General features: G+C 40.6%; 1 protein-coding gene across 5 annotated transcripts in view; it reads right to left on the bottom strand.

Moving 5' to 3' along the window:
- Positions 1 to 24,408, bottom strand: part of LOC111246236 (suppressor of lurcher protein 1-like) — a 252,987-nt gene that overhangs the window by 192,462 nt on the left and 36,117 nt on the right. For all 5 annotated transcript variants that reach the window (XR_002671599.2, XR_002671600.2, XR_002671601.2 and 2 more), the window contains exon 2: positions 1,969 to 2,064. Coding sequence is in view for 2 of the 5 variants with exons in the window: in XM_022795511.2 (XP_022651246.1) it covers positions 1,969 to 1,998 (30 nt within the window). In the remaining 3 variants the exon portion in view is untranslated. The remainder of the gene's footprint in view (positions 1 to 1,968; positions 2,065 to 24,408) is intronic.

Below are 24,408 nucleotides of genomic sequence, written 5' to 3' on the forward strand. Positions count from 1 at the left end.
ATCAGGAATCACAAATATTTCTTTTTACAGACGCATGATTAAGCCCGCTGTGTAGCGCTGTGCACGTTTTCTAAATTCCGACAATAAAGCGAAAAGCTTATTATAGAGACACCTTTTCTTGGGAACGACAACGAACGAGTTCTCTACAAGAAACACATTGGTCAGCTTTATGAATAACGCGTTAGATGTCAACGAAGATATTACGCTGAACTGCGAATCTATACAGCTGGCTTGAAAAATGTTCTGTCAATAGATTCGTGTAAGTGTATCGCATTAATTTTGTCAAAAACATATAATAAAATTAATAACAGATATGAAGCGAATCACATTTGGACATTTTTTTTAAATTATCTAATAATTCCCTACGGTCAATACTGTCTCATCTAAAGGCAAGCCTAAAGTCATCTTGCGCTATTCTGTGAAGTACCTATGAAAATAACGACGCCTTCGAAAGTCTCAGCGTTCCGAGTTTGCATTGGAGGACAACGGTGAGAAGAAAAGTTTTACATGTTACAAGGATATTTTCAAAACGGCGGAAATTCAGAATAAACCGATCATAATATGTTAGTTAGATGTCTATGTTTTGTACAGCCCTTGTCACTGTGCTTTAGACGTTCAGCAGCGTTTCTCAACAACGACAATTTTAAGCCGTTCTTCGGTTCGAAACTGCAGCATCCGATGAGCATAGCTGGATCTAAAAATACGCTACCTACAGACAGTATTATTACATCTCATGATTCTGGGCTCGTCATTTTGCATTTTTCGTTTCGTCGATCTTTTGTTTCTCCATGTACTATACGTTATTCTGAGCTATATCAACAATAATGTTCTTTCGTAGCAAAAGAAATATTAGGCATAACGAAAATAGCTTCAACGGACATATGTAATAGGTCCGTGAATGGATTTTTAGCTGAGAGTGAGGATGCATGCATGAAGTAAACGTGTGGCAATTTCCGCTTGCCCAGCCAGTTATAGCCAAAATAAAAGAAACCTAAATAAAGGAAAACGGCCCACGGCATAGCTGGCCTGGCATTTTCGCATTTGTAAGATAGAATGCGTTTCGATACGAATCTAATGATAGAATTATTGGACGATCAATTTTAGGTGTCACAAAATGAAGGGAGAACGGGGGGTGGTACCACATCGTTCTATTAGCGTTTTGTCCCAGAAAGAATGTCGCGCAAAACACGTTCAAAATATAGACTTGTCCTGTACATGAAGTCGTTCGAACAGTTGTCGCGTGAAATAGTGTTCTTTTGATAATCTGGATAACACTGTATAGTTTACTGAACGGTAAGTGTTATTTAGAGTCATTGCCAAGTACAGGAAATGCTGACTGACCTTTTGTGCACGTAACACTCAACGTCGAGACCAATGGGTCACGAATCATGATATGGGACATTAGAAAATAGTTACATGTAAAGAGATGATCGACTATTATTATCCAGTCACATTGAACAAATCAGATTTTTATTCAAGAATTGCTTGCTAAATAACCGTTTACGGGAACGACTTTCGATGTCTCTAACCATACGCCATTGTTGTTATTACTGATACCACTTTTATAGCTAGAAAGTTTCTTCTACCTAAACGTGTCACTCGTTACTACTCGTTATTTGTATTTAAATTCGACCTGATTCGGAAAAGTAATTTTGCATTGTGCCACATTGCAATGAAGAGGCCATAACATAAAAGTATTTCGTCTGCATTTTTGTTGACAGTTCGGTGTCGGCTGCTACTTTAATGGACGTGCACGTATGGAGACTTATACCCATCACATTAATAAGCTAATTTTCTTCAGAAGACATTTACCCAAACAGAAATATGTGTGTTCTTTGTGAAAAACAACTTACTACATTATTGTGTTGCCAAACATATCACAGCAATGTTTTCTAATTTCACATTTTTTAATTTTATTATGTGATGCATACTCGAGAGTATATGCGCCTTTATGAGTAAAATATTTACCACATTGAAGGGTGGCCAACGGAGCTTCATTATGTCTCGAGAGTAGAGAGGACACTTGGCGGTCCTTTGATGTCATCGCAAAGTAACCGCAGCTATCTGTAAAGAACATATAGAAGGAACGGCATTTTAGAAAATAGGATTCGGAGAAATAACGCTATTCTAAACTTAGTTTAGAATAAGTTTGTCAGATGAAATGAATAATTTACTTAATTAATTACTGACGAATTGCGGGATATGACGAAGGCCAACGTCCAGTCTTGTGTCTGAACCTCGCATCTCCCTCTCATGACGAATTGTAAAATATTCTAAGCTGAACACGAGCTCATAGTTCGACATATTTGCCTTTCGAGGACCACCAGTCGCTTGTATTTTATCAAAAGGCGTGACGTTTCATTTTTTAAAATAAGATACATATGACGTGATTATAGACCTCAGGCTTCCAATCGTTTTCTGTCCGTTATCTGGGTTGTTACTATGTAAACATTAGCACTAAGCTTTCTACTGCAATCGCTATAATGATTATGTACCTTTATTCACGGATCATTTTTAATGATCACTCATGAGACCGGATACACATTTGGAACTAAGTAGCATCTATCATACAAACGTCCACGTGCTAAACAAAAAGCTGCTCACCTTAAAAATAAATAATTTTACTATAATGTAATTAGTGACCAGCAAAAATATCATCCCCTATTACGGATATTTACTATTATTGTAGGTGCATAATTATCTGTCTCCACTAGGTAATATCAGCTCGTTTTTGCCACTCCTATGCTCTTATTACCTTCATCGTCAATTTCCCCGTCAAGGACCAAAGCTTAACACGCACACACACCGCCATCTGGAGACCATCCTATCATATTCCGTTAAGCAATACCGTGTTATAAGTGTACGTGAAGCAAGGGTCAACCAAACGGGCCGTAACTTATCGTTACATTTTCTTTCATGCCCGCTGTTTCATTTCTTCGTAAAACTAAGCCAGCAGCTACTAGCAGTAAAGCCGTAGAAATATAATAGAAGGTTGTCTGGACGAGGCGGAACAAAGTTGGCCGATTGAGACTAAGGAACACTCCTTCAGAGTGGAAAGTCATGGCTAGAAGAAAAGCAGTGGCCCAGAAAGATTCTTTGTTCATTCGTATCGCTTTTGTGGCACACTGAAGTCATCGTGCTTTTGTCATGAGGCTGGCAGAAAGCAGACCGCCAGCGAAAAGGAGCAGGCAAAAGGGGAGAACGAGGGAGCCCTGGAAGATAGTTCGTGGCGCGAATGGTCTTCGCCAGGCTAAGATGAACGACCACGGAATAGCTGTACTAGCTTTCCGTGCTTCTAGGTTTTCTAGACCTGGCGACTTGCACAGCTCTGCTCCGCTCCACAGCCAAAAAAGAAGGCCTAGGAAGAGGAAGAGAATGAAGCAAGGAACTGCTAAAAGCAACTCCACCTATCTTTCCGATAAGAAATGACCACTTTTCCTTAAGGCTGACTGGTTGACTGAAGCTGCTTGTACCGCAGGGTGAGAAGCAGCAAAAGCTGATAGAGTGACAGAGGCAAAGGAAATACGAGGACAAGATCGGAGTGGAGGGTGAGACGAGCTCCAAAAGCAGCGACTGCAGCCAGCAGCAGCACGGGCAGGTGGCGAGCAGGAGACGAGTGAAAAAATGGACGATAAATATGAACACGTACCAAACAGTACCTAGGTTGAGTCAACATGAGAGGGAGTAAGAGTTTGAACATACATATATATAACGAGAAAAAGGTAAAGTTTCAAGGCTTTCTTTCTGTTGTCTTTTCTTCCTCAGCATATAAGCAGTAGTAGGGAGCGATGAAACAAAAGCTTTATCTCTTTCTCTGGCACTCGCTTTTTTCTTTTACTCATACGATAATAGAAAGAAATATGGAACACATGGAAGAAGTAAAGAATGTCTGATATATGACATCGCTCCCAAGTTGGCCGTGATTCCCGAGCTTTGATAAAGCTCGCTTCGGGAAATGCCATATGATGATAGTGTGGCCTCCTACTGTTTCGGATGGCTAAGGCTGCAGCACAGGCCTTGAAGAATTCGCAAAACAATGCTTCTTATTTTAGATCTCACATGGCATTCTGGTGTTTGTGCTGTATGAATGACGTCATATATTATGTATAAATATATTCGAGAGAATATGGGCCTGGTTTTAGTATTTTATATGTACCTCAGTGAAACCTAATTAAAATATCTACACTTTTGAACATGCCTACCAGTTGTCACGAAGTGTGTCACATGCAAAGTCTAAATTAGAACACGTTTTAGAATGAATTCATTCGCTTTAATTTCACGTACGCGACACCTGCTGGAATAATGTATCGCCAGCAATTGAATAATGCACCAAATGTGGCACATCAACTCAAATTAAGGAACATATATCAGACGAAATTAGGTGGACCAACATTTCGTCTGTGTAAACAACTTTTGTATTTTGGCGGGTCTGCTAGGCAGTTTGTTTGGATAGAATGGGCGCACATTGTGTATTACCACATAATATACAAACAGCTACCATTGGCAAAACATTAATTCCATATTTGGTTGCTTAGATATGGTGCTATACGATTTAAGCGAGGTAAATGTAAAATGCTGCTAGCAGGCACACTTATCTTTGGAGCGTAAAGGCTCCATTGTGGGCATACAATGTCAATTTTGAAGCGATTAAGACTCTTTGTGAATTGGACAAACTGAGTAGTTTATATAAAAAACTAAGAGCTTATGACAGTTTGAGACGTCAAAATATCTGTTGACTTTCCCTTCAGAGTCATACGATTGGATCGTACTCTGTCTGTTCATTCGAACGATGTAGCTTTAAAACCCATTTGTCCCCAAGGAAACGGCAGCAAGTATCAACTAGACATCTAAACCCGTTTCGTCTTTTTATGCTAAGCAAATACTGTTTCAAATACCTAGTAATTTTATCGAGTTGATTGTGTAGCAAGTCGCACGTATTCTTATTCGACTAACTTACTGTTAGATCACCTAATGAAGTTGATCACTAGAGTCGTTTCATCTCTGCCTTCCTATCGCATCTGATAGTCTCCTATCGTGATTTAGGGTTTACTCATTTAACTTATAAACAACGAACGAACGAAATTTCAAAATCGGACGTGGTCATTATTTTTTTTATTTCTGCCGAAAGATACCGCGGAGCTTAGAGAATGAAGCTTACTAGCATCAAGTATGTCGCTTAAGTATTACCTCGTGCTGAATATGTTCCTTCAGATAACTTCGGGGCCAACAATAACTACCATCATTTCGACTTACTTATCGAGCTCGGTAAAACTTTTCGCCACTCGATTGTTGTTAACAGCCGCCTGCTACATGCACGTACAGCACGACGGATCCAACATCAACTGGCTTGATAAATCGTACGCTGTCTTTCGATAGTAGGTGATAATGCAATTACGCCATGCCACAGTTACCCCAGACAGCGAAGACTGGATCCTCGTTGGTCTCACGCTGCTAGAGCCTAAGTATGCTTAGGTACACAACTGATACTGTTTCTGATAGCGAAGCTGGTGCATGCATCTCCCTCGTCGGTTGGGCTTGAGGAGTCTCGCACACTCCTGCCCAGGTCCTACTCAAATCTAGTCTGCTTCCAGCCGCTTATTGCTGGTGATGGCCTGCGGAGGTTTTTGTCTGTGATTGCCTGTAAAAACAGTGCCCTGACAAAGACAACGACGACGTCGACAACTCCGCATCAATGAAGTCGCAATGCAACTACCCCATCTCTACTTCCTACACTCGATCGAGCTCCGTTGTGACGCTTGCCGTCGAAACGCGACGAGCCGGTGGCTTCGCTTTTGCTACGGCCACCCTCGCCATTGCTTCGATCCGCTTGCCTGCGTCTGTGCTGCTTGCTGGTTTTATCAGTCGGGCAAACTGGCAATTGCTGGTGCGCCCGTTACCACTAGATATATTTCATGATATGACTTCTCTGCTATGAAAGAGTTTCGCGAATTGAGTTTTTATTGAGAACCATTGCAACTGAGCAAGGACGAGTGGGAGAGCAGAATAACGGAGGGGACAGGCGGTAGTATGTGTGGAGACAAGCGTCGCAGGGCCGTCCGTAGGACCGTAGCTGAATCTGTATTATGAGATCATACTGTTTGAAATACAGCTGATAGTTGTGACGAATACCCGCCAGGTAGTAGTACTAATATTAGACTTGTTATTATCCGCGCGTATACTTTCGTACGCGTGCAGGAATCCGCATAAGATCATGCAGGTCAGAACTCGTCAGCTGACATTCTCCGTTTGTTGATCAAATCTATTGGCTATAACAAAAAAGCTGCTTAGGTAGCTATTTATACCAGACGGAACCCGCGATGGTTAACAAGGCCTAGCCTTAAACTCGTTTAAGGGGATTTCGTGTTTATCGTTCCTTGTTTTATACACTTGACTACCATAGACGCACAGGCCCACTGACAATATACTGCCTTCCCAGTGCGTTTCTATCGTAACGTCAGACACCAGCTTTACTTGACCTTAAATCTAATTTTAAAAGCATCCCAATGCATAAAAACTTCCATAACAAGTACAAGATTCTGAGTTTGGTTTTTAAAAGTACGCTTTGCTAGAAATATAGAAGTAAAACGCGTTCAATAAGACGAAAATATATTGTACCCTCTACGATTTACGGCACCAGTTTTTACCTGAAAGTTCAGACTTCTCAATAACTTCATCTGCACAAATGAGGCCTTATTTAATATTGGCAGGACTCAAGGCAGCGACCAAAACGGCCCTGTATTTATTTCCCACGTTTCAGACAATACTGCTACCAATTGGTCGACTAAACTTAAAGGAATTCATTCATAGAGTTAAACCTTTTGAGACGGGAAAATATTTAGATCGTCTCCAGATCATAATCATGACACCTTTCAATAAATGTATAAAATTAAAGCTATTCATCCGCAAAGGGAGACTAGTTGACGGAGAGATGAACGCGCAGTGATGCCCTTTTTCTTCATCAAAGAACGGATGAATTTGGCAGGTTGCTAATGTCTCTCGTTTAACCTTTCCCTCATTTTGCAGGCGTCGAAGCACTCAGGAGGATGAAATTTGATGACGCAGCTGCGATATGTCGCTTGATAACCGGCTTGAGGCTGCCCGATTGGATGGTTCAGTAACGGTACGCTCCACGTCGTTTGCCGAACGTGGACGTGATCACTGCCGCGACAGAGAAAAAGCGATTTTATTTCGAGGGTTAACAGAGTAAAATCGAAGGATATACACAGTGCATAGAGTAGAGGTCTGGTAATTGTCTTCTCTCTTACCGACAGTGCTACGCCGTTTCGAAAATGGCAGATCGCTCTTCAGTCTTCTGCAACATAAAAACGTTGTAGCATTAAATAAATGAAAATCAAAATATTTAATAATTTAAAGAGAATAACGTTTTGGCTCTTGAAAATTCTTCTTGATATTGCAAGTACCTTTTTTTTTAATAGACCACACATAGATTGCCAAGTTTAATTTCAAACCACTTATAGCACTTAATCGAAAACATATAGGATTTTGTACTTAGTGAATATCGACAAATAGGATTATTTGAAGAATTTATTATAATATCGGTAGCTCGGACGTTCCATATACTCGCAGCATTTCAATTAGGATGACTTCATACCGTATATGGCCATAACGTGTTGCGCCGAACGCCTTGCATTACGCTGTATCGGATTATGCTTAGAAATAAAATTTCGAAAATTTTATTCTCACAATTACGGCTCAGCGTCTAAACCGCTATCGTTCTGCTTCGTTTCTGTCTTGGCTGAGTACGCCATCCTAAATTAACCTAGAATCATGTTCCTTTGTAGCATTTATTAATAAACATATTTCGAACTGTAATTTAGCTCTGCTGCTAAGTAGTGGACCTCGGAATATCTTTCCTGACGTCTTGAACATAGGATACCGCGCAGGTTCCCAGGATTAACAGGTTATCAATGCAGCGTTACGAAACTAAAAATCTGATAGGCTTTCTAATAATTAAAATGCTATTAAAATCGATAGCAGTGAACAGTGAAAATAATTTTTAGCAAAAACGCATCCTAACTTGATTGCGTCCTCTTTTACAATTGCCGTCCCTTGTGCTTAATAGACATAGATTACTGCAAGGTATAGCAGACGTACATTATTCGTTCGGTGAAATAAAGCAAATAATATTTTAGTCCTGCGATTGGCTCCAGCTCAGACTTACGGATCTACTATTAGATATTCGTCAGCTAATTAGAATGTGTACACATAGAAATTGTCCAGCGTCCATCGTTCTTTTTCAACTTTGTTATTTGACAGTACCGATTATGTTAGTGATCGGGTGGAGTGACTATGAAATCATCTGAAATTATGTAAGTGCCCGTATTGCATACAATACAATAAATAGGAAAGCGTTAACAGTAAATAAACATATATATATATATATATATGTGTGTGTATAACTTCGTTTCAGGCTTCTGAAGTTGGATGAATCGCTGGCCCATTCTGATCTGTTGATCTGGGCGTAGATTACTGTCAGATTTGAGTCTCAAATTTTCCAGATTGCCCTAAAAATGCTGAGGTTAACCTAGCTCACACAGCCATAGCACACTAACGTATATCTATTTATACTCATGTCTGTCTCGAAAGCGATATAGTCAAATTCGTACTTTTGGCGTTCGTGAACTAAAAGGAAATCATATCCATTTCCGATAGTCGTTGAGTCCAGGTTTATCTTATGAGCTCTCTGTGGTATACATTTTCCCAAGAACAGATCATAAATACGAAAGAGTGCGCCGATTAAACTAGTTCACCCGTTAACGCCCAACTGCATACGTTATCATCTTCGAGGCCGAGTATCATGAGACTTGTTTTTCACGCAAATTACAAACGATGGCTGTTAAACACGTCCCAAGGTAGCTTTTCTGTGCTTTTTTTCCACCAGACCCTGCTCATTCTGCTATAATTTGGATGTATAGGTCTTTGACAAAACGAAATTAACGTACGCTTATGGATAAAAGGGCTAGATAGCTGTGTTTGGAAATACTGCAACCCAAGACGGACGCAAACATTTCTATGGACGCTTTGATATGAAATATTCGTATTGAAAAAACGTATTCGTTACTCTATCCAAAACCAAGATTTACTCAAGGATTTTGAACGAGAAGAGTAATAGCTTTGTCGGAGAAACTTCCGGCGTCGTTATGGTCGATGCGTTGGCGTCCACTACTTGTTATGCCCGCCTCTCGCCGTCTGTATCACCGTTTTATGTTTACTTTGTTGGTAACAGGTGAAAGTAGAGGCTGACGCCGTAATAGAGGGAATAGTCTATTCCTTCATTTCGTAGGACAATGATAAAGCCTTAATTAACAAGTATTTATTGAACACAAGTAGGGCAACATTTTTGTGCAAGCAGGTACGGCGGTTGTGTCTATGCTAGAAAACGTCGAAGTTCTTCATAAGCTTTATTATAAACGAATGCGCTTTTTTGCCACACACACACGCACGTGTCGAGTGGGAATAATAATAATAATAAAAATGAAGTGTCAAACCTCGTAGAACACAAATCTGTCTCGTTTATAGGTCTACAACAATTCTACTTTATTAACCCAACATTTAATTAATTCGGGTAGTTCTGCTCGTTTATTTCTTACCGCATATTGCCCCTGAATAACACTAGAAGGCCGAGCGGTCGTTACGCAGCAAAATGGTTTGTTTAACAGAACAAGTGCAGGAAGTAAACAAAGCTGGTTCTATCTCAGGTCCCACCGGAATAGAATGACTCGAATAACGTTCGCGTACGTTATACGAAACTCTTACCAGTCGATCATAAGCCAAAGCTTTGTGTCTTGTTTATATTAAATAAAGCTCAAAAGAGTAGCGCGTCTTATAAAGCCATGGATGAGTTCATGTATCGGATATACCGCATAAACGAATTTGGGATAAGCACTCCCCGAAAAGTGAGGGAGCTATTTCTTATTCCAACGCTTTCTAGGCATAGCGCATAGATCGTGGGCGAGCAACTTGTGCTTGAACGTGTACTGAGTACGTGTCCGTGCAAATCCAGGAAAATTTATTGTGCTTCTAATAGGGTTGACAGCGAACATACTTCGTTTAGTTCATTCACTTTAATTGGATAATTAAGTTGGTGGCCCATTATTTTGAAGTGCGGCAGACCTTTATCAGCGTGACAAACTTCCGTCGCGCCAGTCAATGATTGTACCACAGTAGCCCATTGAAGACTAATTGAATTATAACAAGGTTCCATACTTCACCCGTTCGAATATTTGGCAATACATTGTATAGACTTACTTATATTGGATCGAACCGCTTTTCTCTTCGACATACGGATCAACCGTGCAAAGCTTTATTAATAATATCCGAACAATATTCTATGCTTTGGTTTAGTGAACCTTTAGAGTTCGCTGAATTGAACGCAAAGTCCAAATCGGTGGGGACCCTTATAGCTATTCCTTATGTTAGTACGAAGCTCAAAGGCATTTACTTTACTTACAATGTGTACGAACGCATCGGATCTCGTCTGTCCTAGTCAGCTGAAATTCGCATACACATCAGCGATTTTAGTGACGCGCTTTTTTGCTAATGCGGCAGTAAAGGTCAGTAGGAGCAGTCTCGCTCATTGTTTCCTACGCGAAGGCGCTACAACTGAGTTCATCATTTTCGACAGCTTGTAGCGTACGCTACGGTCGGCAGCGCATTTTCGAAGCGATAGCTTTTTCCACCTGCGCGGCAAAATTTAAACCGTGAAAGCTATTCTCATTCATATGTGCGGCTATGTATTGATTCAAGAGGCACTTGTTCCCTAAGGAAATGAGTGGTCTGTTTCATTTGTATGGTTATACAAGATAACGTCATTTACTGGCGATAAAAACTGCACTGACTAATGTTGGCCCGCGTAGAGCTCTGCGCATACTTATTTAAACATAGGTTAGATCATCATTATTGTCAAAGTTATTACAACGCCAACTTGCAGTTGAGAATTAACTGATAGAAATTTATTAGCTTTTTTTTTTTAATGGAATTTACTCTTTTTTAGAAGCATGATTCAAGAGAGCTCCACCAAAAAGGTCGTATATAAGAGGGAACTTGAAAACCCTAGGTTTGAACCCGAAAGATAAGTTCTAGTAAAGCCCTGAAAAAGCAGAAAACTAACGAGCCTGCTTTTAAATAGTTCGTTTTCTGGCTGTACATAGTCATAGACGCTTTTTATTGCAGACTTACTAAAGCCATATTGTGATCGGTCGTAGCAAATAGCCCAGAACATTCGAGGTCAGGTATATGAAATTAACGCCCGACATATTTCAATGGTTCGTTTAACTAGAACCGTGTTTATTCATTTGCTTCCATGCTTAACTTGATGGGGTTAATAATGTTTTATGAAAAAGTTATTGTGTGCGGGAAATATCCATAGGGTTCAGTAAAACAAAGATATTATTCCCAGATACCTTCTCACCTAATTTTTTCCGTCTAACAATACTACTTATCGATGAATATTAGTTACGATGTTTGGTTACGGTACATGGTACGTACGATAATGACAACGTTAGCCTCAAACGTATTGTAGAAGACTGCTTGCATTATGACAAATTCCGTTTTAGTGGTAGATATAGGGATCAGTTCAAATGATATAATTTATCTAGCACAAAGCGCGTGATTTTTGTATGTAGTTACATAATAGTACTTAATGGCCTTAAATATTGTTAATTATATACTTGAGTGCGGACATTTGCTGTTTAATTAAATTTCAGTGATATAATCTGCATACACTGTTCTCCGAATATAGAGTATACTAGACAGCAATAAAAGTTGACATGGATAGCCAAATCGGCGATTTCAATGGGCTGACTAGTATTACCCCATCAATGCATTTGCTGGAATATAGCCTATAGTTGTCTGCCCGCTGTCTAGTCAGTAATACTAAGAAACGTCCTTTACTATTACCCTACTTAAATATCTTATAATTGAAATACAGTTAAAAGATTTTATAATAATAAATCAGAGCTAATATTTGCTATGCATGTTTAACTTGACATTTCTTTATACTACTGAAACCTAGTGCTGTCAATTTATAAAAAAAAAACGCCTAGCTAATAATCGAAATCTAGCACGCCTGGAGCTGGGCTCCTTTACAGAGAAAGTGATTCCCTTCGACATATTTCATATTAGCCCTATTCGCGATCCCTGCAAAGATATATATCTACGATAGAGTTTCCCGCAGGTCCAACAAACGTGGCTATCTTTCTGTTCAGCAATGATGCTCCATCAGTACGTCTCGAGGAGCTGATATCAGGTTCGGGGTGGGTTAATCTGGGCACGCATCTAAGTCTTTTACAACGATGGTGGTCCGCTGAAGGTGCAGTCCGCTACAGCCTGTAGGTCGTCACTAAACTTCTACGCGAGGGTCATATTGCCCTCTTTGTCACTGGATCGCACATAAGCCGCCACAAGCTGTATTCTGGAGCCGCACAAGGCCATAGCGTTGTCTTCTACATGCCGTGAGATTAAGTCAAACTCTATGATTGTAAAACACTGAGACCCCGACACTGAGATGGCTGCGGCCCGTTCCCTTTTGCTCAGGGCAGTGGACGAAGTGAAACCTCGATAAGCCGAAGGGGACCGGTTTCCCAGATCTCCGTGAGCACAAAAACATAGGCTCCACCCCAGGCTTTCGGTGCAAGTAGCGTTAATATAGAGGCGTCGTTGCACCGAATGACCTTTGGAGTTTCTTACGGTTTTCGACCCGACCTCTTCACTGAAACCGCTTTTGCGATTGACTGGGAAATATGGAAGTGCTGTTTCTGAGCATTATCTGTGTTATCAGCGCGATCAAGGCCTGATCCAGAATATCTTCGATTATGGGTGATGGCGGGAATTGCGCCAATCTCATGGGGGGTGCTGACATGCCATTAAATCGATCTGGATAACGAGGAGTCTTTTTTGAAGGTCTGGAAAGGTGACAACTTTCCGGTGCGCTACATACGGAACTGTTCTGTATTATTGCACTCAGACCGGCAGACTGTACTATTAAGTGTTGCGTGGCGGGTTAGCGACGCTTCAGACGTGTCTTTGCTACTCGTCTGCACACCTACCTTCGGAATCCTCTTGATTCTTACCACTAAAAGAAAACCAATTCGCCTTGCGATGATATATATGCACTATCTTCTTAGCTAAATCACCCCTATCGGCCTCTCTCAACGACTTAAGACTGTGTGACTGCTTGAGGTACAATAGCGAAAAGGACACTTCCCTATGCTGCTGTTCGGGCAAGTGCTTCATTAGCGGCTTTGCAGTTCGATTAAAAGAGGGGAATAGATAAGACATGCAACTCGGATTCTGGAGCCCTTCAGTTTCGTAGCAAACGACTCAACTGCGGCTATGAATTTGTCCTTGCCAAACTCCGTGCGCTCATGGTAGCCCGTCTGTAGGAAACATTTCATATTTATCAGGAATAAACACCGAAGAACATTTGTAATATAAGTCGATTGTAGTGCATACAGATAGTATCATACCAACCAAGGTTGCTTTCGATTTCTCGCTATAGCACGCCCGTACATATTCGCGTTGTATCTGGTGAAGATGAAAAATCAAAAGTATTTTCCAGAGATATTTTTTCGTAGAAGGCGTTTGAACGAGCTCTAAAAGACTACCACGGAGCTATAAATTGACAGTTTGTTGAGTGCCAAGTAATTATCCGGTGATATTATTGTGTCACAGTCAGACACACGCCAATGGCAAAGTATGATGATGTAATTATTTATATAAATAAATAATATAAGGAGCACTATTTCTGTCAAAATTATGCAGAGGCTGGCGCGGCGGGCAAAGGGCATTTTCGAGAACGGTTCATTTTTTTATGAATCGAATTTTTTTCAAAATTAGAAAAGGAAAAACAAAATAATGAAGTACAAATATGTCTGTCAAATTAACACTGCTGGCCCAATTCTGTGCTGTTTGATCTAGATCTACTTAGATTCGAGCTGTCTTGCTTTACAATTCACTTGGTACAAGAGCGATTTTGTACTCAACCTAGTACGGGACCATTTTTTTTCGACTGACAACTAAACAGTTGGACGGTATTAGAGGCTACGAGCACTATTTTACCAAGAGAAACCGGTATGCACTCTGTTCTGTCGTAGAAGAAACGAGATCTTACAGCCGTACCCCGTACTTCGATCGAAAGAAAATCGTAGTGGTCACTGAAAGGCAGTTTCCTAGCGCACAGATGACTTTCCACTCTGCATAGCTGGGCTAGCTGTTTGCATTGCCGTACAAAGGCTGCAGACTTACGATGGGCCTGAACATCACCCTTCAAATCGCCAAATCCGCTATGGGCGTACACTATTTTATGAGTGAGATCACAAATCAACTAATTAGAGAGATCGACCATTTACAAGTCTTTTTATAAACAATTCTTAATCTTCATCTTTATTTTATCTCTACTTAGCCCTGGCATCAATGGATACGGAACCTTACGAATCGACTTCTTGATTTTGCCTCCTGGTCTTACGCCAACAGAGTTAAACAAATAAGATGGTGCATTAAGTGAGAAATACGAATTGCAAAACTACTTAGAGACTAAACTTAATATTTAATAACGGCCATTGCCATTACACATTGCCACTGAAATGTGGCCTCTGGGGGCCTATGAGCGTTCCTCTCGTGCTTGAACAGACAGGGAAGCCCCTCTAATTGAGTTCTTCGAAAATCCGTCATGCGGCATCCTTGTACCTCCTGAAGTCAAATCTAATATGTGAAACGTACATAGGGTCCATCGAAAGTGCATACATGAGAACAACTTTATTTGAAGATGTACGTGTACGTTTGCTAGTAGAGCATAAAGTCAGTTTGATTTGAAGGAACTTTTTTTTTATCCCTTATTAGTATAAAAACGGATCTGATCAACAGATGATTCAGCACGTATGCTGATATGATACTCGCGCAGGTGCATCCTTAAAGGAAATTTTTAGAATACCATCAATTGGAGGAGTACAAGCAGCTCAGGATGCCGTTGCAGACACTTAGAAACACCTTGTTTTATATGGATCAGTAAAACAGCTCAGTCCCGTTGCCTGCGAAGCTGTGTATGGGAATTTGAATTTAATAGTTGAATGCAGTTCCTAGAACACTTATATTTTAGTAAAGCTATTTATGTTTTTTTGAGACAAGCGCTTGCCGATATCATACATTTTTCGTTGATATCATGTTTATTTCTTCATCATGAAGTGACTTGTTTCTTTATAGGTCTTTTTTTAATTAGGATTTAAACATTTATTAAAGTCTACCTTTTTGTAATTTCAGGTTTGAACGATTTCAATATAGCGGATGCTTGTGCGAATGATATTTCAGAGTTAGCTCTTTATAGCTTAACTTTTTACGTTTTTTAAATTTTATTTTATACTTTCGTGGAAGCAACTGTTTCTGCTCAGTGGTCTAACGACGCCTGCATTTTAACCGTCCTCCTCGTGGCCTTTTTTCTTCACCGGCAAAAGTCGCGCAAAACTTTGGCACTCGCAATACATTCATTCGATACACGGTGGAACCTTTTCAAGAGTTTCCAACAGTCCCACAGCCTTCAACTTCTGCGATTCTCTATTTATGTGCCTGTGGTGATGAAACTCATTTTGAATTACCCGCCCCCACCCAAACTAACCGTAATGGAAACGCTGACATTAAATATTAACTACTAAATAATTGCATACCTTATTGCTGAGTTATGCTTGGCTCCTTTACGAACTCAACCATTGAAATAAAGCCAGTTAGTTCATGAAATGAAAGACTGCTCAGTAAAAGTATGGCGTCATTATAATTTAAGATGTGTTCCCTTAAAAGCATCAAACGTATTTAAAATGCCTTGGTTGTTCTAGGGTATTCTGTATCTCGACACTAAAACGACGTTAAGCGGAATAATAAAAAGCGCAACTGCGGCCACGGAGCGGTCGACACCTAAACCCTACGAACCAGCGAGCGTTAAATAATATGCCGCACAAAAAAATAATTAACAAACGAGCTCTGTAAGAACTTCCTTTAGCGTTTAAGCAGGCGACGGTGGCGGAAACCTAACGACCAGATAAAATATTTTCATAACAGTAATAAGTATCATTATTATAATAATAACAACAACACCACCGCGACTCATCTCGGCGTAAATTGCAGTGCATCAGTGTTGCTAGAAGCGATACGCTTATTAAAATAAGTGTAATTTGGAAAAACTGGCGAAGAAGGGCTTCAAAGGTATTGGATTCAACGGAATTCAACGGAACAAATGGTCAAGTCAGAAGTAAATGACGCACTAAAGTAAGTATAGACAGTATACTGTAGATTATCTTCAGCGATTGACAATGTTTCCGTCAGGCTTCGCTGTGGACTTCAGCAGCTTTTTGTAACCAAGCCGAGGAAAGCGTTCAAGGATTCTGGAAAATTACAACAAATCGTTATTACTCCAAAACAATCTAGAGTTGTACAAAACGGGCAACTCTCTCCTCAGTCATATGTCATCGATATATATGTGGTGCCGAAAAACACATGTATATGCTTCAATAGGCGTAATTTATTCTTTTGACGTATCTAGCAACTGAGTCATTGACGAGGGGTAAACGAAAAATCAAATGCGAACTATCGAGAAGGACTGAACGGCGGAGAAAAGCACCCTCACGCAGCAGTCGACGATTGTTCAGCTTGCACAGGGTCAAGGGGGATAGGGGCAAGTGCCGGCAGCGAACGATGGGAGTACGAGAAGGGCACGCGTTCGTTAAAGTGTTTTCTTAGGATGATAATGTTATTCTCTAATGGATCACCGCAGCCCAGCTGGGCCCCATCGCTTCCATTAAAACCCAAACTTCCGATGCTGTTTACCCGGTGTGCTTTTGTTGTTTCGGGCTATATGGTCGGCGGCGACGTCTGTGCATCAATTCGCACTTAGCTCTTGGAGCAGCTATCACTTCTCTTTGCTGGGCTTCGCGTGCTCATCGCTTTCTGAAAAACAATGCCAATCTGAGGGCTATGAAGCTCCACTGGGCTCTTCACTTTGTCCTATGAAGATCAGGCAAACAGAAGCGGTTATTTGTTCACATGATTAGCATCGGATTATTTAATTTACATGTATATTTTTTTAGCGCAGCTGAATCAGCGCTGGAATATCGGTAGCAATCCGTTGTTGACGAATACTCGAAACGCAGTAGACATGAATTATTTTATTGTTTGTACTATTGATTTGATCCATGTATAAGGAAACAGACATTATTCCGGTTTAGATATAAATTGACCTATTAATATTACGACCGTTGCCTTTCTGTTTTGCCAAAAGAAAAACACTGACATCCCCGTCATAACAATGTGTTCGCCAGCTTGAACTTGAACAGTTCATGCTCTACACTCACTCACAGAAACGTTTCTGTTATTCAAAGCTGTTCTTATTTCGCTACCCCCATATTTTACAGTTAACCATAATGCGAATTATGATTACCAGCGACGTCTCTTAGGTACGACCTTGATATATTGGATAGAAAGATGGCGTCCAGAATGTATGCAGAATATGTCCATTGTCGTAACGTAAAAGATGTTATATCTGACGAGTGTTATCTTAGAAATATCAAATTGTACAAAATATCCTAAGCTAATATTCCTAGAATAGACAAATCGTAATAAGCTTTAATGAGTAACGTAAGTATAACCATAGTTAGCTCATGTGGCTCTTCAACATGTACTAAACTAAAGAACAACATTATAAAGTCTACAGTTATATGTCTATATAATATATGTCCGTTCCAGTGTTGGCAGGCCATACTGGCTATGACTAGCGGCGTTATCTTGGCCAGGTAGTCCTTGAAGCTTGTAGTTCGAATTCTTCCAGCAATTGATACCCACTTAGATTAGTGGGCATATAAATCTTAGTAATCTAAAAGTCTTCCAAATGATTAGAAGCAGGTCACATGCATTCTGTTAAGGAAACATACATGAATATTTTTCTATTGTTTGTCAAATTTACCAATAGACTAGCCCTTATTGCATTGATGTTATGTCGCAAAAAGAACATGGCTAACTTTCACATCCGTATCTAGCAAGCGAGTATCAACAAAGCCTACCTTTCTCTTGGACCTTCGAAGTCAGTGTCCAGCTCAGGAATGTCGAGGGTATTTTGCCGATATGTCCACTTTTCCAAGCAGCTATCTGACATCCGATTGTTTCCCCAAAGCTTTTCCCCTATAGCCCACGTTCCTACAGTACACCCTTTTTCTCTGCTATTTCTCTTAATGGCGAACCTTCGTATACCCCATGAAGGGATGAAGCTCTTATCTCCTAACGCCTCAACCTAACACTGTTCCTTTGTCTCTTATAAAAAGCTCTGCACAACTACTTCTGCTGATGCTATGCAGTAAACAGCAGCAAAGCAGTGTAGGAAAATAATAAACCCAACCACTGTCAGCTTATCTTCTCCATTCCTCTTTAGTACTTAGTGTGTGTGTATCGGAGTGTTTTGGTGTGCTTGTATCTTTGTGAGATTTCCACTATCTGGAACTAGTCGCTACGCTCTCTGACCGATACGCGTAATGCAGGTTAACACCAGCTTCGGCCGTTGCCGACAAACATGAATCAATAGCAAAACAAAGGATGAGTATCTGGTGACTATGGGCGTCTGCACACGGGCACGCCGGTTGTAACGATACTTATAGACAACCTTATGATCTATTACTTCCTACACAACGCCTATGCATAGTAACCTCACCGTACCAGGGCCCGACAGCGTCTTCGAAAAAAACAGACCATTTGATAGTATAAAATTATTTCCAAGTAAACGCTCGCAAATAGACACATGAGAGAGGAGACGACCGCCGCACCGTTCGCGAACCACAAGTGACTCTGGAGTTGAGCTTTAAGCTTTCCGCCGTAGAGGGAGGTGGTGTAGATATATATATCAACGGTGCGTGAAACGGAAAAAAAGTTTGGAATACGAGAAGCGTAGAGAAGTTTGGCCAAGTTCAAGCTAGGATGCGCAGCAGCTATGGAGTCCGTTGGCCGTCTGTCTTGCTTCGTCTTTATCGCTTTCTTCAGTGTGCCTTTTTTTTCGCTCTCTATATTCATTAGCCCTTCGCTTTAATGCGGGCCTCACTGTTTTTTCGCAGTTACCTCGCTAGAAAAGATGAATGAACATACGCTACTAGAAGCGAATGAATAGTACGTCTAAGACCGAAGCTAGGAAAAGGGATCTAGACGATAAATGAGATGGTTAGTGGTCCTCTGATGAATGAGAAATTCTGAAAAGGAGGTACGTTGGCTTGCTCATTCTGTCCCATAGTTCAACGTGCTGCTACCCATCTCCCTTGGATCGCTTCCAGGTGGAAAAAAAAAAGCGTAAAGAACGAATTTTTCGTTTGGACAATCGGCCAAAAGCCAACGGCCTGATCATCGTCGGGACAGATGAGTGACGAAGCATATGAGCGGGCGCGTCTGTGGGAGATGTGGAAGTGACAGAGTCAACGAAAAGAAATATGCGCTATAGCTTCCCTTTTGGGCCACTGCTGCTAGGATCTATATGGATAAGGTAGACAAAAAACTGTATAACGACAACTTCAGAATAGTAGTTTCCATCACAGAAACCAAAACGATAAAAATTGTACATTTTGTATTGTATATTGTATTTATAGAAAGACACACTATCGAAGGCTTAGGTAACCCTTCGGTTGTTAAGCAGTGCATAAATACCATGTCCTGATTGCAAGTATGTCACATTTGCTGACTATGCGGGATGACTACTATACGATCAATTAAAGAACAGGTCAGATTGGTTTAGTACCTAAGCGAACGTGCCTTTACAGGATATGCGCACCCAAAAAATAGGCTGGCCCTGGAATTAAATGCTGGAACGCCACCGTTACCGACCGTATGTTAACTATATTTCATTGTTCATGTCTACCTAATCTATTTTCTAGCCAATTTTATGGTACTTCGTCAAAGCGAACGATTATGCGTCGCTTCGTTCTCACTGAATCGGGAGCTGCTGCGATAGCTAACGCCAGATACCTGTTCGATGGATATTGTATTTACATATTTATTTACTCTTCCAACGAGTTTCTAAGGTTCTCTCGCTTATCGAATATATACATATATTAACTATTTTTTATTTAACTAGACCTTGTTGGACTATTTGAATGTTTTGCGCAATGCCGCTGCTTGATAATTCGCCTGAATACGACACAGCAGTCGAACGAAAAGGAACGAGACAATCATATGCATTTCACTGTGGATGTGTGTGTTGTTTTTTGTGAGCCGTTTTAAATGATACCTGGTTCTTGTTGGATGTGAGTAAAAATAACGTTTTATATGACTAATGTTGCTGGTACCCCTAGCGGTGTAAGGAATTTTATATTGTGGTCTATAGATGTTCTGGATTATTTTTGTTGAGCGTACCGTATTCCCCGCCTATCTATTATCCGGGTAGTTAATGTCAGTGTGATAAATAATTTAGATATTTGATAATGTTAGGCGAGGCTTTATGGGAGAGTTTGAGAAGGCTCTTATAGGCGCTGACACGGACTCGTTCATTATGAAGCCCCTTTGGGAGCATTTACAACAACGTGCGTAGTATCTTGTACGAGGTAGATGGTTTGGACCGTTGTAGGCGTTATTTGCGATATTCACGAAGTAGACCCCTGTTTGTTGCCGGACACCCATTGAATATACTCATCTAACAGCAAATAACGTATTATGTTATTGAGCTAATATAAATGTGGGTCCATTTTAAGTTTTGAAAGTTAACCAGTTCAGAGTGCTAGTTAAACGAACAGTAACGAAAACTTATGCTTCTTAGCAGAAGTTGAATGTGAATAGTAGTCTTGAACCGTGTGATTAAACGAAATTATCATTTTATGCTGTGTTTCTACTGTACAGAACAGATTGGCAAACGGTTACCTTAATGGAAGAGCGAGGATTCCGTCGACAGTTTCTCTGGTGCTTCGTATTTTTAATGAATAGCCACGAACGCATAGCTTAAACTTCTCGTCAGAGCTCTACAATCGCTAATTGACACCAACAAAAGCCAATGAGATAGAAATAGCTAGGTGCGTTTAACTAAATACCCTATTACGCTCCTAACATCAAATGCTTAGAAAACTTACGATAGCACTGCTTTTCTAAATGTTCTTTAATATAATATATGCTTTTTAGATACTATTTAACGAGACAGTAAACGAAAGGAGAAGAGCATGCGTTTCGCTGCATGTGATGCAGACGAACTTTCAAACTAAACAAACCCAAGGCAAGTCAACCGGTAGTCTTGGCAGGGTAAAGCTTTTTGTCACACTTTCTGAGCAATACTGAGCTCTACATCGCATCGACCCACGATCGATCCGTCATTTGCACGCCTTAAGCATAACTAGTTACATGTGCCAATACGGTTTACACCAACTTGTCATGATATCAGAAATATTGGCTGTAAATGTATATCTATTTCGTTGAGCACTGCTCTGTACTAGTAGGTGGAATAATGAGAATACGCAAATCGGATACGTTACCATAACAGTACGTACTTGGGCTAAATCGCCGGCCACATCGTGGAAGCCGTTACGCCACGTAGCTCAGGACCCTCTAGCAGCCGTACGGGTAGCGGTAGTTGTAGTAGCGGCATGATAGTAAAATACAACGGTAACGTGTTTGATTGCAGACCTTACGGATAGTGTGAGGCAGATGCTAAGTACTGACACAATGTTTGATGCAATGCTTTGTGGCGATTTCGGACGTAAGATTCGAGACTATAGCATAATAAACACATTTACATATATAAATACAAGGATTTTTTCGTGTCTACGTCTCGGACGTCCACATCTATGTCTACCGAAAAAAAATGGCTTTGCAGCGTCAATTTTGTGTTCCGCCAACAACGCAACTAAAAACCCAGAAAAACCTACTCACACGAGACAAGTTCGACTCCGAACTCCCTTGCACCCTTCTAAACCACACAACTAAGCTTTACCACAGTTATGATAAATATGACGTCTTACTACGCTGTGGTAGTCGGGGCGTTCGTAATGGGGATGGTGGCAATGGTGGTGTGCCCCCGTCTAAGTACAACGCTCCTCGCCTCCTTCGCGTTCTCTCGCCATCTGGTTTTCATACTTTCATTTGGATTATTCTGCCTCCGTACTCTTCTGGCTGATCCGTCGCTAGGATAGTCAATTTTATTCTACCGTTCAGTAGTCGGTGAATGTAGGACACGTAGTTGCCATTAGGCAACCAGTGAGGCGTCGATTCCGCCTCGCTAGACCAGTCAGTGTCTAGTCAGCTATTGAATGATCCTAGGAAATGAATCAGGATATTTTCAGTTGTTACTGGTTTTGATGGCTGCGCGCAAGGCGTAAGACATGGTGGCAGCAACGTCGAAAGCGTCTCACCAAGACAAAATTGGGAATAGATTGAGACGGCTGAGACGTTATCATCATAACGTTGGCTTTCTCAGTCCCGTCTCTATTGAGACTATGACTTTGCTAGCGAAGGTCAAACCATACGGTATTACTACTCGCGATAATAATTACTTTCGCTTGAAACCCTCGTTTAATGTGAAGGCTTAAGTTGCAGTATACGTTAGTATCTATTGAAGGGATACACAGACCCTTCAACTTTTTTATGCTTGTTATACAGAATTCACTAATTTCCTCTAAGGAAGCATTAAGAAGCTTTTAATTGGAAAAATGATCTCCATTAAGAATTATATGACGCTGAGGTATAATCTTTTTTCAACTGTTTTCAATAGAGACACTATACATGTTACGGGTAAAGCCTGATCCTACCGTTTCTATCATTCTGATCGCTTTTTTTTACCACAATCATCCCACTTCATCATTACAAGCCGTAAACAAATTAACTTAAAGGTAAGATTTTTCATTGCAATTTTGTGTGCTTTATACCAAGAACGTCTTTTCCTTCCTTCCTTCCTTCCTTCCTTCCTACGTGCGTTTCTTCCTTTAGCAGCGGTAAAGCTATTTAGTGTTATTTGGTTAGTACTTGACTATGTCTACCACAACGCAAACAAAACAAAAGGAATTGCTCTCGTCTTTATAATCTTAACCCGAACTCTTAACGGGCTCCAGTTTGTCTCAACCGATGAAGCGTAGAAGGGAATGCGATATAATGAAAATACTTCGAAAAACAATAATGGGAGCGACTTGTGTGGATAATAAAGGATCGCGAATAAAGTGTTTGTAGTCCTTTGAGTGTTCTAAGTGTTGCAAATTTTATGTTCAGTACAGCTGTCAGACATTGCATCCGACGGCTGACTGGCAGCACGAAACAAAGTCTGCGTCCGGATCTGGACCTTTCAGCTTTAGCAAACAAGTACGCTAACTTCTACGCCGTCCAGGGAACCCTTTGAGTGCACTAAGCGGTGTTTTTGCCTTCTCCAACACGTAGTCTTCAAGCAACATTGTACCAATGGATAGTGGGTTGAGCGCATCATAAATTCAAAACTTATCTTTCAATAATTTCTACCATCCGATCCCCACGTACAGTTCGCTACGTTAATCATCGGTAGTTCTCATTACGCAGAATGAAACACCTATTTTTTGCATTGCACATAGATAAATATCATAAAATGGACGCTAGGTAAAATCTCGCGTGTTATTAACGTCAGAGTAAGACCTTATATTCAGACGACCGGCAAGGGACGCACGGCAATAACCTGGTACCTAATAGTGACAGACATGACTCGGATCATTCAAACGTAGATGGTAGCCTAAGGCTCCGGACCAAACGTATGGCAACATAACCATCTTCTACGATGTGTAGCCGGCCTAAGAGCAACCATACCAGTCTCTATGGCAGATTCGCTGTGATTATTTTCGGGCCTTATTGGCGTTTATCACTTCATTGATCCATTTTCCAGTAGCGTGTATCTGCGGAGCTATCCAGATACGCTTTTACAATGTAGATATATTTACAGGTTTTCTATTGAGCAAAATATTCTTTGTTGCTATCGCTGTTACAATCTGGTTACCTTCACAGATTTGTCTATAGGTTATCAACAAGCGAGTCAGAACTATAGCAGCTATACCTGCCCGTGACGCTTACTGGATTAGTTCTTTTTGATCATGTCGGAAGATGTTTTAACTGCAGATTAACATAGCTAACTATAGTTTCCCTATACTGTAAGCTCCATTCAAGCTTCCATATTAAAGGAAATTAAAAATAGAGGCGATAGGGACAATTTTGTAGGTTTGCCCCCCGGCCTCTTGTTTATCAATTGCTCAATTCGAACAAATAGTGTAAGTAAAATAATATCTAGCAGCATCTTAGTAATAATTATCAATCCAATCTGAATCATGTCGCCTAGCTTGTTGTCTCCTTTGCCAAATGTTTAGTATCCTCCGAATATGGCAAATATAATATAACTCATTGTTGAAATAATATGATCTTGCGAAACGCCTATTATCGTTTATATACATA

This window comes from Varroa destructor, unplaced genomic scaffold (assembly GCF_002443255.2).
Source record: "Varroa destructor unplaced genomic scaffold, Vdes_3.0 BEIS01000003.1, whole genome shotgun sequence".
In the NCBI taxonomy this organism is placed as follows: domain Eukaryota; kingdom Metazoa; phylum Arthropoda; class Arachnida; order Mesostigmata; family Varroidae; genus Varroa; species Varroa destructor.